We start from the raw sequence: 13,964 nt of genomic DNA on the forward strand, positions 1-13,964 counted from the left end.
GTCTGTTAATGTTTTCCTCCTTTTATTTTTAAAATAAAAATAAAACTAAATTACGTGCTACAGCCTTGGGTTAATTGTAGTTTTCTGTTCATGGCCCTCAAGGACTGTAGGAGCCCACCTGGCCCTTCTGACTTTCTTTTTTTAACATTTTTTAAAATCTTTTATTAGTATATGTTTTTAGTACATGCGTTTTACAATCATCTTGAAGATTGGTTACATGAGCATGGTATGGCTTTTTTTAATCTTCTTCCCCTTCTTTTCCCCCCACCTCCTCCTCTAATTCACCTTCCCCCATTTTCATTCTTCTTGACATATTTAAATTTAGTTCATGTTTATGGCATATAATTTTTCCATTCATTGAAGTTATTAGGACCCTGTACATGGCTTATCTTTATTCTATGTATTTCCCCCATTCCCTTCCCATCCTTGGTCCCTTGGATCCTTTCCAATTTTCAAGAAATCATTCCCTTGTCTCTTTCTTTTCCTCCTTTAATATTCTCTTTGTTTTGACCATGCCTTATTCAAATGAGAGGTCATACACAGTAGTTAAGCTGTGTCTGGTTTATTTCACTCAACATTATGTTTTCCAGGGGAATCCATTATCCTATAAATGTTTCAAATTTGTCTTTCTTTATAATCAAATAGTATTCTATTCAATAAGGATATCACATTTTCTTTATCCAATCATCTGTTGATGGACATAAAAGATGCTCCCAGCTGGGTATAAAAGCTGGATAGTTAGCTACTATAAATTGTGCTGCTATAAATATTGGCATGAATGTATCACTGTTTTAAGCTCTTTGGGTAAGATACCTACAAGGAGGATAGCTGATCGCATGGAATTTCTAATTTTAGTTATTTTGGGAAATCTCCTTACTAATTTCCATAATAGTTGTTCTAGTGTGCACTCCCACCAACGATGTAAGAGGGTCCATTTTCACCACAGCCACGCCAACATTTGTTATTGTTTGACTTCTTCATGATTGCCAGTCTTTCTGGAGCAAGATGAAATCTCAGCATTATTTTAATTTGCATTTATCTAATGGCCAGAAATGTTGAACATTTTTTCATATATTAGTTGGCCATTTATAACACTTCTGTGAACTGTTTGTTCATTTCCCCTCCCCATTTCTTGAGTGGGTCTTTAATGTTAGATGGTGTAATACTTTCTGAGTTCTTAATCTATTTTAGATATTAGTCCTCTGTCTAAAACTGTTGCCTTCTGACTTTCTGACACCATCTCATGAATACCTCTAACTTCCTGCACTCTGAAACTTTACCAAGCTTGGGTGTATCATCTGCTTTTTTGAAAACCCGGTTCACACACAGTAAAATGATGGGATTACACCAGAATAGGCCTCCCTTTTGGCTCAGCCTTGAAAAGAATCCCATAATCTTGACTTTTTTTTTTTTTTTTTTTTTCCTCTATATTTTCATGATTCTCTCTTTTTGAGAACCCCTTGTTTTTTTTTTTTTTTTTTTTGCTAATCAAATTTTCAACTGTGACACGATCATTGATTCGTGGCCAAGATTCTCTACAGGTCCTGGATTGAGATTCAGCCAGACCCATGGAGTGAAGAAGTTTCAAGCATATTCTGTTGTCCGTTGAGTCTGACAGACTGCTCTGACAGAGTAGTAAGAAGAAAACTGTCTGCTTGTGTGTCTTCTCTGTTCTGATGGGACCCTGACTGGCCTGAGGGCAAGTGGCTGTCATGAATAATCTGGGAAGAGGCTGTGGGAAGACCCAAAGCACCCCTAGGAAAAAGAGGGGAGGTATTTTCTCGGAGAAAGGAAATAGAGCTGAAGAAGGTGAGAGGACCTCTCCTGGGGCAATGTGCTGTCACCAGCACCAGAAAGTGGAGCTCATGTGTGCAGAACAGCTTCTGTATCCTACGCTGGCAAATCAGTTTCACTGGTCTTCCTGTCACCTTCTGCTGTAGCTTTCTGCATAGGGCAGATTTTGCAATGACTCCCTGACCTCCACTTGTGCTCTTACAACCTGTGTGGTTCCCTGTGAGTAAGACCCATGATTTCCTTCTCATGAGACCTGACAAAGGTAACAAATTCGATGAGACTGGTGTTCCTGATTATATTACACTGATTGTATTAGATCTGCTGGCCACTGGGTCTCAGCTGTCTCTGTTGCTGCTTTAAGGAATTAGTCGCCATTTAAAGTCATGTGATGTGACACTGTGAGTGTCCATTAAAACTCAGGGTAGAGACCTCTGACCAGTGTCTAACAGGACACTGATGACTTCAGTCTCCAATCTGAAGAAAGTATATTCTACAGACCAATGTGATAACTTTTGATGCACAGTCTTTCCATTGGAGCCTCAAGGGTAACTGCATCCAACACCATGATGACATGTCCCACGGATCCATAAGAGCCCATCTAAGCTATGTGCAGACCCCTGTCCCTTTCAAACTATGAGGTACTACATGTGTGCTGATACCCTAGACTATTTGCAGTGCTATTGTTAGGTGAAAACAGAAAATTGATAACCCCTGCTCTCAAAGATGCTAAAATATAACACATGATCATCATGCCTGCTGAGGTTCCAAGAACCAAGTGCAATTGCCTGTGAAATATTGGTTCTCATCCCAAAGACCAAGGGCCAATGTAGGACCCCTTCGTTGGTCACTCACAGGTGTGTTGGTTCCCAGACAGGCTATGGTTGCACGGATGGGAGAGCATCCAACTTCATCCCTTGGATGGGTCTAGCCAGCAGTGGTGCAAAGGGTTACAACAGCTACATTGTGCAAACATGAGCCTATGAAGCTACTATGGGCCTGACTGTCATGGTGAACAGAGAAACTTTATCCCTGTGAGCAGGGACACTGACATTGACCAGTAAGAGAGTGCTTTGTAAAACTTGGAAGAACATAGAAACTTAACAAAGAAAAAAGCAACACTTCCTCCCTCACAAAATGCACTTTCTGTGTCCCACATAGCATCCAGAGATTAGCTCTGAGAAACTCCCTATGGCAGCCAGAGATTTGCTTTAGGAATTTCTGTTAAAGACTTGGGTCTAGATAAAGCTCCTGGCTCCCCAGAGTTCACTACTTCAGCCCCCTTACCCCTGAGCTGTATATATCTTTGGCAAAAACTCCTCTTTTGCTTCATGCTGGCTTGATTCAAAGCATGATTAGTTGCAGGAACATTTCTCAGACCAACTGGAGGCACTCTGAGCTGCGATGTGACCAGTGACCTTGACCCAGGAATAATGAGGTGACCGCTTCCTTCCAGCAGAGAGATTGATCCAGCAATGCTTAGCCACCATAAATATGGGTCCACCATGGTTGCTGGGATCAGTTATTGGCACTTCATCTGCAGAGACTTTGTGGTTTAAGGCTTCAAGAAAAGTAGAAAGGTATTTCTTCTCCATTGATATTTATTTCTAAGTGTTAGGGAATATAGCTACATGCAAAACAGAATTCTGGTAATACTAAAAGGAAACAAGTTTGTGTTTTCTTGAAGTTAAAGCTAGACAGTTCTTCACTCCCACTTAGCCTCCCTGCCTGGGCCATGGTAGATTAGAATCTACTTCTGTAAAGTAGAACTAAACAAAAACCCAGGCTATGGCAGAGGTATGCTGGCCTCACGCTACTCATGGCGCCAGTGTTACTGTCATAAGCCCTTTATGTAACTGGCTACAGCATTTACAACTTTCTGGGAGCATGAGAAAGAGAAAGGCTGCCTGTCAAATAGAAGTATGCATCCATGAAAGCCATCTTCCACATGGTACCAGCTCACAGGGACCCCTTGGTCTTCCAAGCGCTTCTTGTAGAGCAAGGTGTGATCACGGAGGACATCATGCTCACAGCTCACTAGAAAAGCCTCAGGGAGCTGAGCAATGGTTTGATCATCAGCTAACAGGGGGGAATTTTCTACATCAAACAGATGTTTGGTTTCCAGATAGGCAGACTCATTAAAAGGCCCGGGAAACTGGGGTTCCTTGTATTTGTCCTTAAATCTCTTGGGGATATTGTCAGAGCTGAGCCATTTCCTGTACTTCTTCCAGGTTTCTGGAGGTATGCAAGCACCATTCAGCATGGCATCTTTCCAGGAGAGGTCAATGGCCATATATCTACAAATACACATCAACATGAAGTCTCGGGTGAGGAATGGCACATTTTGGTTCTGCTGTGTGGATGGTAACTGGTAATTGATGGCCTGGATGATTGGATGAATCAGAACTTGAGCCCGGATCTTGGGAAGGTCTTTTCGGTCCACCAAAATCTGGATAATCTGGGCTGCCGTCCCTCCTCCAGCACTTTCCCCACAGATCACGACCCGGGAAGGGTCCACACCATAGGTTTCCAGTCTCTTCAGGAAGTGGATGGTAGTGTTTAGACAGTCCTTGGTAATGACAGGGTAATGGTGATCAGGAAGCTTCCTGTACCTAAGGAGGAAAAAGGGAATGAAGAACAATGCCCAAGTGTGTTACTAAAGGCCATCTGAACAGAGTTTTCTACAACCTTTAGGGGATATTTCCCAATGCATTTTTCGGAACAACCCTAAGAAGTGCTCCGGGCATGCCCTTTGCTCTCCTACGGTAATGTGAAGCACCGGCCCAGAGTCTGGCTATGCAGCTTTCTACATTCTCAGCACATACTTCATTCCCCATGCTTCCTGTGCATACACAAACCCCATACTCACTGAAAGCTATTAGCTTTAGGAAGGGAACAGCAGTAATGATGGGAACACGGAAAGTGAACCTACTGCTCATGCTCACACAGCTGGGGACCACCGTGGTGGAACAGTGTTGAAACAGAAGGCTGGAATGACAAGACAAACTGCTACAATAAAGTATTATACTTTGCAGCAAGGCCTGTTCTAGCAGACCCATCCTGAGACCCCAATAAAGTCACAGAGGCATAATGTTGTCAAAAATCGAGAAATTTTGGTTGGGGATATAGCTCAGTGGCACAGCACCTGCCTGGCAAGAGCAAGGTCCTGAGTTCAATTCCTCATATCCAAAAGAAGGGGTAAATTCTTACCTACAAATAAAATTTAAATAAACTCTCTGGATTCCCTTCTCCTGGGTCTATTTTAAGTGACTAATTTTGGAGGTTATACATCTGGGAAATGCATAGTTCATTTCCCACTAGCTTTCCTATTGACAGCATCTCTAGTGTCTGGATTGTTGCAACAGCTGCCTAGGTCACAACCAGGGATCCGAAGTGTTCTCTTTTGCTAAGGGCACTGACTTTTCCCTTCAGCCTGCAGACTTCCTATGAGAGACTAAAATGGAGAAAAGGCATAGAATTTCTGCCTTCACATTGTGTCTCCTTTGCTGCTTTAATCCACTCTAGAGACAGATTCTCTGCACAGAGACATATTGTTCATTTAAGGACATTTTGGTCAAGAGTATGACACAAGGTGAGCTTGCCTACTGTCTCTTGGAGCTGGTATGGATTTTGCTACCCCATCCTTGTGCTTTTTCAGCAGTCCAGCACTGAAATATCTTTATCCCTATTAGCAGGACTGGATGTTTGTGCAGGATGATGTAAAACTAACTCAGCAGTTCCTAAGCAAAGTTGAACCTCTCTTCACCCATCAAGTACAAGACCAGGACGTTCATACTTGAGAATGAAGCCTACACAAAGAAAACCAACAAGTTGACTGTAACCACCCAGTGGTGCAAGGGTCCAACAAGAAGAATTCTTTTAGTGCTGGGAATTGACACCAGCCCTCACACAAAGCTAAATCTCCAGCAGGTTTTAATTTTAGGTTTGAATCAATGTCTGCCTATGTCACTAACTTGCAAGATAAAATCCAACTTTGGGTCCTCCTGTCTTAGTTTCTCAGAGTGCTAGCTTGGTTACACTCAACAAACTGCTCACTGCTTTCAGTAAAGCCCCAGTTTGGCTACAGCCCCTTGCCCTGTAAACTTTGCCTGCACAAGAGCATGTACACTTGCAGTATTATCCCAGTCTGGCCTCTGTTGTCTTTGGGTCAAAAGATGCAATCCTCAGGTTTCAGTCCCACTACCTGTCAGTATGGGGGGAGGACAGCTAAGACTAAAGTCAAGGTGAAGTAGCTTTCAGCCAGAGAAAGGAAAGCATAGAAGGGAAAGTCTCCCCTTTTTCAGTGGCATCTTAGGCCTCTCCTCCCACATGTCACACACTGTATGGGGTGCTGGTAGACACAAGCTCCTCCTCTGGCTAATCATTCCTCCAATCATTCCATCAGAACTGATGTGACCCACAGGCCCAGTCTGTACAAAGATGTGAAATAAAGATACACTGAGCCCTTTCCTAGATGTCACCCTATAAGATGGAAGATAGGGGCTGGGGATTTAGCTCAGTGGCAAAGCGCCTGCCTGCCAAGTGCAAGGTCGTGAGTTCGGTTCCCGGTACCGGAGAAAAAACAAAAAACAAACAAACAAAAAAAAAAAAGATGGAAGATATCTCAGGGAGCATTCACACTTTCCATGCTTGCTGTTCAAAAGATCTTAATTGTCCCCAAGGTCTTTGGAGACATGGGTTTCAATGGTGCAGTTCAGACACAATGGTGGCCAGTTGTGAATCACTGTATAACGAAAATCTGCTGACCTCTTCATGTGTCCAGGGAGAGCCCGCAGTGTTAATGGTCTGCAGGAATCACACAGCTGCACTCTCTACTCAGCCTGGAAGCAATCAAGGTTAGAGGGGGCCCGATGGACATTCAGACTCTATGTGAAATAATAGAGTGAAATAATAAACTCCCCCCAAAGGGTGCAGTTTTCAGATTCGCTCACCTGCCCTGTCTAAACTGTGTTCTTCTTCCTTGTGGAGATCTCTTAGAGCAAAGACTAAGATGCTAGTAAGTTGCCTCCACTTTAAGACAATTATGTCTTAAAATATTCTCCTCCTCAGTCCTTCTGCAGCCTGGTGTGGTAGGTAGGTAGGCATGCAGTTATTTAATGACACAATAGGAATCTACAGAGCCATCATCCCAACCACAGCCAGGACCTTTACCATGAACTTCAGCCAAACCTGTCCACTCCAATATCCTCTATCCAATATCCTCTCTCACCTCTATATAGAGGAGGGTTTCCTTCAATGCTGGATACATAATCTTTTCTGTTTCTTTTTTTTATTATTTGGTTTTAACCATGTACATTCCTAGAAGGTATTAGTTTGATTTTCATTGTCATAACATTATTTTAAAGCATCAGGCTTTGTGTAATTTTTTAATTATTTTAGTTATTAGTGCACTACTAAGATTGATTCATGTCCTAATGCATCTGTGTTCTCTTTCCTTGTGGAGATCTCTTGGAGCAAATACTAACATGCTAGTGAGTTGCCTCCACTTTCCTTGTGTCCACAGGCTCACAATTATGTCTTAAAATATTCTCCTGCAATGCTGTGTACTAATTGGCCATGTAATAGTCCTTGAGAGTTCACACAGTGTAATACAATAATATTCTCATGGCACTAATCTTTGTACTCCCCTGAAGCAGGCATCTTTCCAGGCTTGTGCCACTCTGAATGGAGGTGCAGTGTGTCCTGGGTGCATGTCCGTGGGTGTCCATTGGCTTGAGGACTCCTCTCTTTCCACAGTCATCCGGGAACTTCCATCCCACCTTCTTCTTCCCATGGAAAAGCTGAAGACCGTCTCAGAAACTTACCCCACAGACAACAGCACAGAATTTGTCTCCAGGGCAAGGAAAAGACACACATTATGGTAAAAATCTGCAAGAAGAACACAGAGCCAGGGTGGCCCGTGAGGAAGGCCCAGCACTTCCCCGACTCCCTCAGGGAGAGCAGCCTGCATGATGTCCTATCTCTGGTCTCCTCCTACTTTGGTAGACTCTGCCTTGGGAAAGCCAGACATCTGCCCCGAACTCTCAAATGTTGAGGAGGAAGCAGACTATGGGGTTCACCTGTTAATTTTACACCGGGGACCAGGAAGGCTTATAAGTTTGAAATGGACAAAGCCAAGTCAAATCAGGCTGAACATGAGTGTTGGGATTAATAATTAGCTGCATTTATATTAATGAAGAAATAAGCAATGGCTGGAGGGACAGGTTATGAATAAGGGGGCTCATCTGAAGTTCTAAAATGCAGATCCAGTGCTGTGAGTAGGCTGTGCTCCAGGCCCAGTACCAGGCTCAGAACCTGTCAAATGCACCTCTGCTCAGGCTTTTCCAGCCCCTGCTCTCAGCACAGAGGCACCAGGGAGCCTGTCCACGTCCTCTCCAAGGCTGACCCCAAGTACTGGTATCAGCTTCTCTTGGTGGAGGCTTGGGAATCAGTATTTTCTAAATCACACCAGGTGATTCCCATGTTCAGAGGAGCAAGGGAGGGATTTGGGGGGGGTGCATAGTGATGATAGCACATAAACAAAAGCAGACAGACCACAAGGTCAGCTGAGTTGGGGGTCAGTGAGCATGTATGAGAAAGTTCTGTACCACAGGTCTCAACTCTCCTGTACTTTAGGTCATTCTAAGACCTGAGACCACCCTAGAGGGGGACTCAGTGAGCCTGAGGGAAAACTGGCATGAGTTGTACCTTAAAGTTCTCAGGGGAGGTTAATACAGCCCAGGCCGAGATCTCTGCAGGCTGTGACCTGGGCCCTACAGACCTAATCAGCTTCATCACCTGCTCTGCCACCCTGACTTCCTTTTGCCCTCAGGTTACTACGTGAAACTACCCACCATGGGAATTCTCCTACCTGCATTGCTCAGCTCCCTCACTGACTGACAGGCACTTCAGATTGAGGCCTGGGGTCTTGTATTTCTGAGTGCCTTGTGCATGGAAAGGGTCTCACAATAAGTGCTTAGCAAATAGTTGCTGACCCATCTTGCTTTACCTTTGGAAATACATCCTCCCTGAGCACAGGATGGCATCTGAGGGAATGTGCCTTGGGGCTGCTGAGAATGAAGACTGTTCACAAGGATAAGACCCATGGGTGGGATGTGTTCCCAGTCAATGTCTGAAGGTATGGACCTTTATTTTTTGATAGTGCTAAGGATGGAACCCAGGGTTTCACTCATGCTAGGCAAGTATTCTACCACTGAGAAACATCCCCAGCCTTGGAGACATCTTTGAGGCTGAGTGAGCAGCAAGTGCAGAGGACTAGGTAGAAGGATTCTCCTGAAGGTGCAAGGTGTAAGCAAAGGAAGTCAGGTTTGTAACCCCCATGGTCCTACAGAGTTGAGGACAATGTACAGGTTGAAAATCACTCTGGGTCAAATGGGATGGGCCAGTCAACAGCCAACACACTAGTGAGGGACCCAGACTATCATAAAGTAGAAACCATTCCTGGGAGGCACCAATTCCATTCACTTAAGTGAGTCCCAAGCCCTCTCTTGACTCCTCTGAAGAAATTCCTATGGCTGACTCCTTTAAATCACTCCATGAGATTCTTCTGTTATCTTGGACAAAATTACTCGTGTTCCAACACCCTTCATCTTCCACACATAGGGCAAGCTCCTTACCCAAGCTGCCCAATACCGCAGCTCCTCCATGGTAGAAAATGATGCCTCCCCTTGAGCAGTGTGACATTGCCTTGGGCTGAAACAGTCTCACAGGGATTGTTCCAAAGTGCAGGTCTGTAATCACCACTTTAGAGTCCTTTTTCTTTAGGAACAATCTGTCCTGTACAAAACGAGCAAAGCAGGGCATGGAGGAAATTCTCAGCTTCTCTAGTATGTTTCCCTGTTGGAGGCAAGAGGAGGAAAATAAAGCAGAGGTGATATTAGGATCAGGAGGGCAGGTCTACCCACCACCACCACCACCGCTAAGGTGTCTCAAGGTTCTCTCCTGCCTCCACATGTATATTTGACTCATTGCATCTCAGTGGGCTCTGGGTTGTGTCCAGGTAGAGAGTTGGGTTATCAGGTTCCTCAGCCACACAGTCTTGATTGCATAATGATATTGTTATGATTTGAATGTTTGCTTGACCCAAAGCTCATGTTGAAATTTCATTGCCATTGTAACAACATTAAGAAACTGTCAGCAGTGATTAGGCAATGCCCTCTCAAGATGCATGCAATCTGCTGTGGAGGGAATAGATTATTTATTCCTGCAATAAGACCCTGAAAAAAGGATGAGTTCAGGCCATGCTTTCTCTCTTGCAAGCACATGCATGCTTACCTTTTTGCCAGGAGCTGTTGCAAAGAACCCATTGCTGGTACCATGCTCCTGTCCTTCCCAGCCTCCCTAATGGCAAGCCAAAAAGTTCCTTTTGTTTATAAATTACGTGCCCTGTGGTACTGTTAGAGCAGCAAATAAAAGACTGAGATTGGACCTCTCAGTCAGTTGGTGGTGGACTCAGATTTGAAGTGATCCATGCCAATGGCAAAACATTCCACCAATTGTCCAGAGACAGGATTTTTTAATCAAATATTCCCAAACCTATTAATCTTTCTCATATGTCATCTAATGTTGTTACCAACCTAACAAGACGGATACCATTGTCCCCCTTTCACAGATGAAAGTGAGGCACAGGAATTTTTGCAAGTGGCCCATAATCACACAGCAAGTAAGAGTTGGTACAAAAATATGTACACTCTGTGGCTGTAGTTGATGCTTCTTACCCTTATATTGCCTCATCTCCTGTGCAGTTGTACTCAGAGATGATCAATGTGAGTAGTTTGACCAATTCCCAGGTGGGGATATGAGGATTACTCAAGTTACCAGCCTCCTACATGAGAAAAAACCTTTTCCCCAATTCTGCTGCAACTGCAGGCAGGTGTTGATCTACTACCACCATCTCACCCCAAAGCCCTGCTCAGAGACCAGCACATAGGGCCATCCTGAAACAGTGGTTGAGTTTTCTTATGATTTCATCAATAAAGAGTACTTATGAGGTTCCTGCCCCTGTTCTTGGAATGCAGTTTAAAGCTAATTACAGTAGCTCCTCCCTCAAGGGACTTACATCTGTGCAGGACAAACACCTGAACTCAGGTAAGTGCATAGACAGAGAAGGATGCTTCACTGAAGAAGGTGTCAGTCCCCACTGAGCCCTTGGTGTTCAAGGACTGATTCTTAGTCCTCAGAAAAGAGCTCACTGATTGTAGTTTGTAATTATTTGATATGCAATGAAGAGAGGGAGGGAGTCAGTGAGGGAAGCAGATGAGGGAGAGAAGAAGGAGGGAGGATCAAAAGGAGGGGGGTGAAGAAGGACAAAAGGAAGCATAGAAGGAAAGAAAGAAGGATGAAGGGAAAGAAATACTGAGGGAAGTATGGATGGAACAAAAGAAGGAAGGATAAAAGAATGAGAGGAGAGAAGGAAGTTGTGGAGAAAATATAGCAAGGAAAAAACAAGGAGAAAGAAAATAAAAGAAAAAGGAGAGATGAAGAGGAGGAAAGAAAGAAGAAAAGGAAGGAGCAAAAGCAAGAGGAAGTAGAGAATGAAGATAGATCAAAGGAAACAAGGGAAAGAGATATACAAAAAGAATACAGGGAAAAGAGAAAGGTGGAAAGGAATAAACACCATGATAGAAGAAAGGATGTAAGGAAGGAGATGAATAAATATGTAAATGAGGACAAAAGGAAAAAAGGAAAGGAGGGAGGGAAGCAGTAAAGATAGGAAAAGAGGGAGAAAGAAAACAGTGGATACAAAAGAGGGTAGCAAATCCTACCTTATCTGTCTTGGGGGAATGTGGAGTGGGAAGGAAAGAAAATGAAAGAGAAGTGGGCAGAGGTACAGAGACAGCACCCCCAACTCATGGTGGGGCCTGAGAGAACACTCACCAAAGTGATCACATATATAAACACGCAATCCAGAATTCTGAACTTGACAGGATGTTCCAAGGTAGAGGGTACATCTCTGGTGAGGAAATGCTTACAGATGGTCCAGATAAGGAGTCCCAGGAGAAAGGTGGGGAGGCACAGTAGCAGCACCAGTAACAGGACAGCCATGGTCTGAGCCCACAAGGAGCTGCTCCCAGAGAAACCAGCCTGGCAAGATGGTGAGAACTGATTATAAGAACTCTGACTCCACCCACACTTTCTAGTCTTGCCAGACAGTGGCCTGACCCTGCCTCTTACAAGTCAGCTAGGCAAAGGGAGCTCAAAGAACAAATTCCCCAAGGAATGCAGTGTCCAGCAAAGCCCAGAGGGAGTTTGGGATGTGTTCTCCCACAGATCAGAAGGGAGTGGGCTCATAAGGTATTTCAGTTCCTGGGGCTCTGAAAAGGCTGTCTCATGTAGGTCACAGAAGGCCTCCTATGCTGAACTTCTGACTGTAGAATGGGAGACAAGCCACAAATCCCACAACAGAATCTGCTTTAGGTGAGCAAAGTAGATCTCATACCCAATGCCATAGTTAGCTGCCTTGTGAGTACATTACAGATGTTCGTGAAGCCTATTTTCCAAAATAGTCCTGATCACTTCTTCCCCTCTTGGAACAAAGCATGTGGGCAGAAGTCACCCCCAAACCAGGCCTTGGAACTATTTTCTGAAAGTAAATGGGTTACTTGAGACTGAGACATGCCTGAGATGGTAGGAATCCTCCCTCTTGGTCCTAGGACCAAGAAACACATGAACCATCTCCAGGGGTCTTTGAATCTATTGGCTGAACTCTGATCTAGCTAGAGGCCCACAGGATGCAATAGGGCTGAATGTGGCAGAAGAAGTTTTATAGAGGATACATTTTCAGTCTGGGGAAAGTTTGATAGGAAGAGAGGTAAACCATTCCTCTCAGTTCCTTAGTTGTTAAATTAAAAGCACAAAATACAAAATTTACCATCATAACCATTTTCAAGTATGCAACACAGAAGTGTTAACTAAATGTACCTTGTTAGGCAACAGGTAGATCTATTGCAAAACTGAAGTGCTATCTATCCTCCTTGAACAACTCCATTTCCAATGGCAAGGCTCTGAAAACAACAGTGCTATTCTAAGGGTCTGAAACTATTTGATCTACTGTCTATGAATGGAATTATGCAACATTTGTGCTTCTGAGACTGGCTTACTCCACTTAGCACACTGTCCTCATGCCTCATCCAACCTGTAACATATGATAAGATTTAATACTATTCAAAGGCTCAGGGTTGGGGATATAGCTCAGTGGCACAAGCACCTGCTTGGCAAGTTCAAGGTCCCAAGTTCAATTCCCAGTACCAAAAAAAATAAAAATTAAAAGGTTCAATAATATTCATTTTATGCATGTACCAAATTTCTACCTTTTGTCCTGTGTGAAGATAGAACTTACAGCCTGCTGCATGTTAGGCACGTGCTCTACCACTGATGTACAGCCACAGAACCTCATTTTGCATACCTATTAAAACCAACGAGACCCTGCCACCATTACAGACTGAGTCTCTGCCCTCCGAGCACCTGCGGCAGGCAGGAGGTCCTCACTCAGAAGCCCCAGAGACTTCTCTGGCTGGGGGGGACGGGGGGGAAACGCATGTAGCCCCTTGCTGTGCTCCCTGTACTTAGTGAGAGAGTGCTCCAAGAGCTGCTGGTCCCGCAGTTCAAGTCAGTGCTTTACTCACACAGCCACTGTTCCCAGCTGAAACTTGCAGAGAGAGCCAGGTATTTCCCATCTACTTCCTGAGGGCAGAGCGGGCGACCCAGGACACCGCCGCCATTACAGACTGAGTCTCTGCCCTCCAGACACCTGCAGCAGACAGGAGGTCCTCACTCAGAAGCCACAGGGACTTCTCTTGCTGGAGGGGGGCGCATGTAGCCACTCCCTGCGTGCCCTGGGCCGAGTGAGCGAGTGCTCCAAGAGCTGCTCTTCCCAAGGTTCGAGTCTGTGCTTTACTTTCACCCAGATCCCCTAGGGGGTCTCAGGCATGGACAGTCTGTCACTGCTGGCCATCTGGCCTGCATCTGGTTTCTGTATGTGTTCTGAACTGACTGGAGACACTGAACCATGTGGTTCACAAACTGTCAACCCTGCAGTTTGTGTCTGGATTTTGCCTGCACCCTGAACTGCCAGGGAACATAGATTCACTGGGCTAGGATTATCACACCAGAGCAACCCAAGTCTGGGCCGGGAATGTGCCCTGAACTGCAAG

At 44.6% G+C, this 13,964-nt stretch overlaps 1 protein-coding gene across 1 annotated transcript; it reads right to left on the bottom strand.

The window, feature by feature from the left end:
- Positions 1 to 3,374: 3,374 nt before the first annotated feature.
- On the bottom strand, positions 3,375 to 11,879 carry LOC102022821 (arylacetamide deacetylase-like 4). The gene is made up of 4 exons (XM_005403946.2): positions 11,689 to 11,879; positions 9,429 to 9,648; positions 7,617 to 7,680; positions 3,375 to 4,403 (listed from the first exon to the last, which is right to left on the bottom strand). Exons 1-4 carry the CDS (start codon positions 11,854 to 11,856, stop codon positions 3,629 to 3,631), a joined length of 1,227 nt encoding a protein of 408 aa, XP_005404003.1. The 5' UTR covers positions 11,857 to 11,879; the 3' UTR covers positions 3,375 to 3,628.
- Positions 11,880 to 13,964: the final 2,085 nt, after the last annotated feature.

This window comes from Chinchilla lanigera, unplaced genomic scaffold (assembly GCF_000276665.1).
Source record: "Chinchilla lanigera isolate Chin_1 unplaced genomic scaffold, ChiLan1.0 scaffold00085, whole genome shotgun sequence".
Lineage (NCBI taxonomy): Eukaryota > Metazoa > Chordata > Mammalia > Rodentia > Chinchillidae > Chinchilla > Chinchilla lanigera.

Coding starts and splice junctions, on each gene's coding strand:
- LOC102022821 (XM_005403946.2), bottom strand. CDS start 11,856: ATGGCTGTCCTGTTACTGGTGCTGCTACTGTGCCTCCCCACCTTTCTC. Junction 9,649..11,688: donor TTATATATGTGATCACTTTG/GTGAGTGTTCTC, acceptor TGCCTCCAACAG/GGAAACATACTAGAGAAGCT. Junction 4,404..7,616: donor TCTGTGCTGTTGTCTGTGGG/GTAAGTTTCTGA, acceptor TTTCCTCCTTAG/GTACAGGAAGCTTCCTGATC.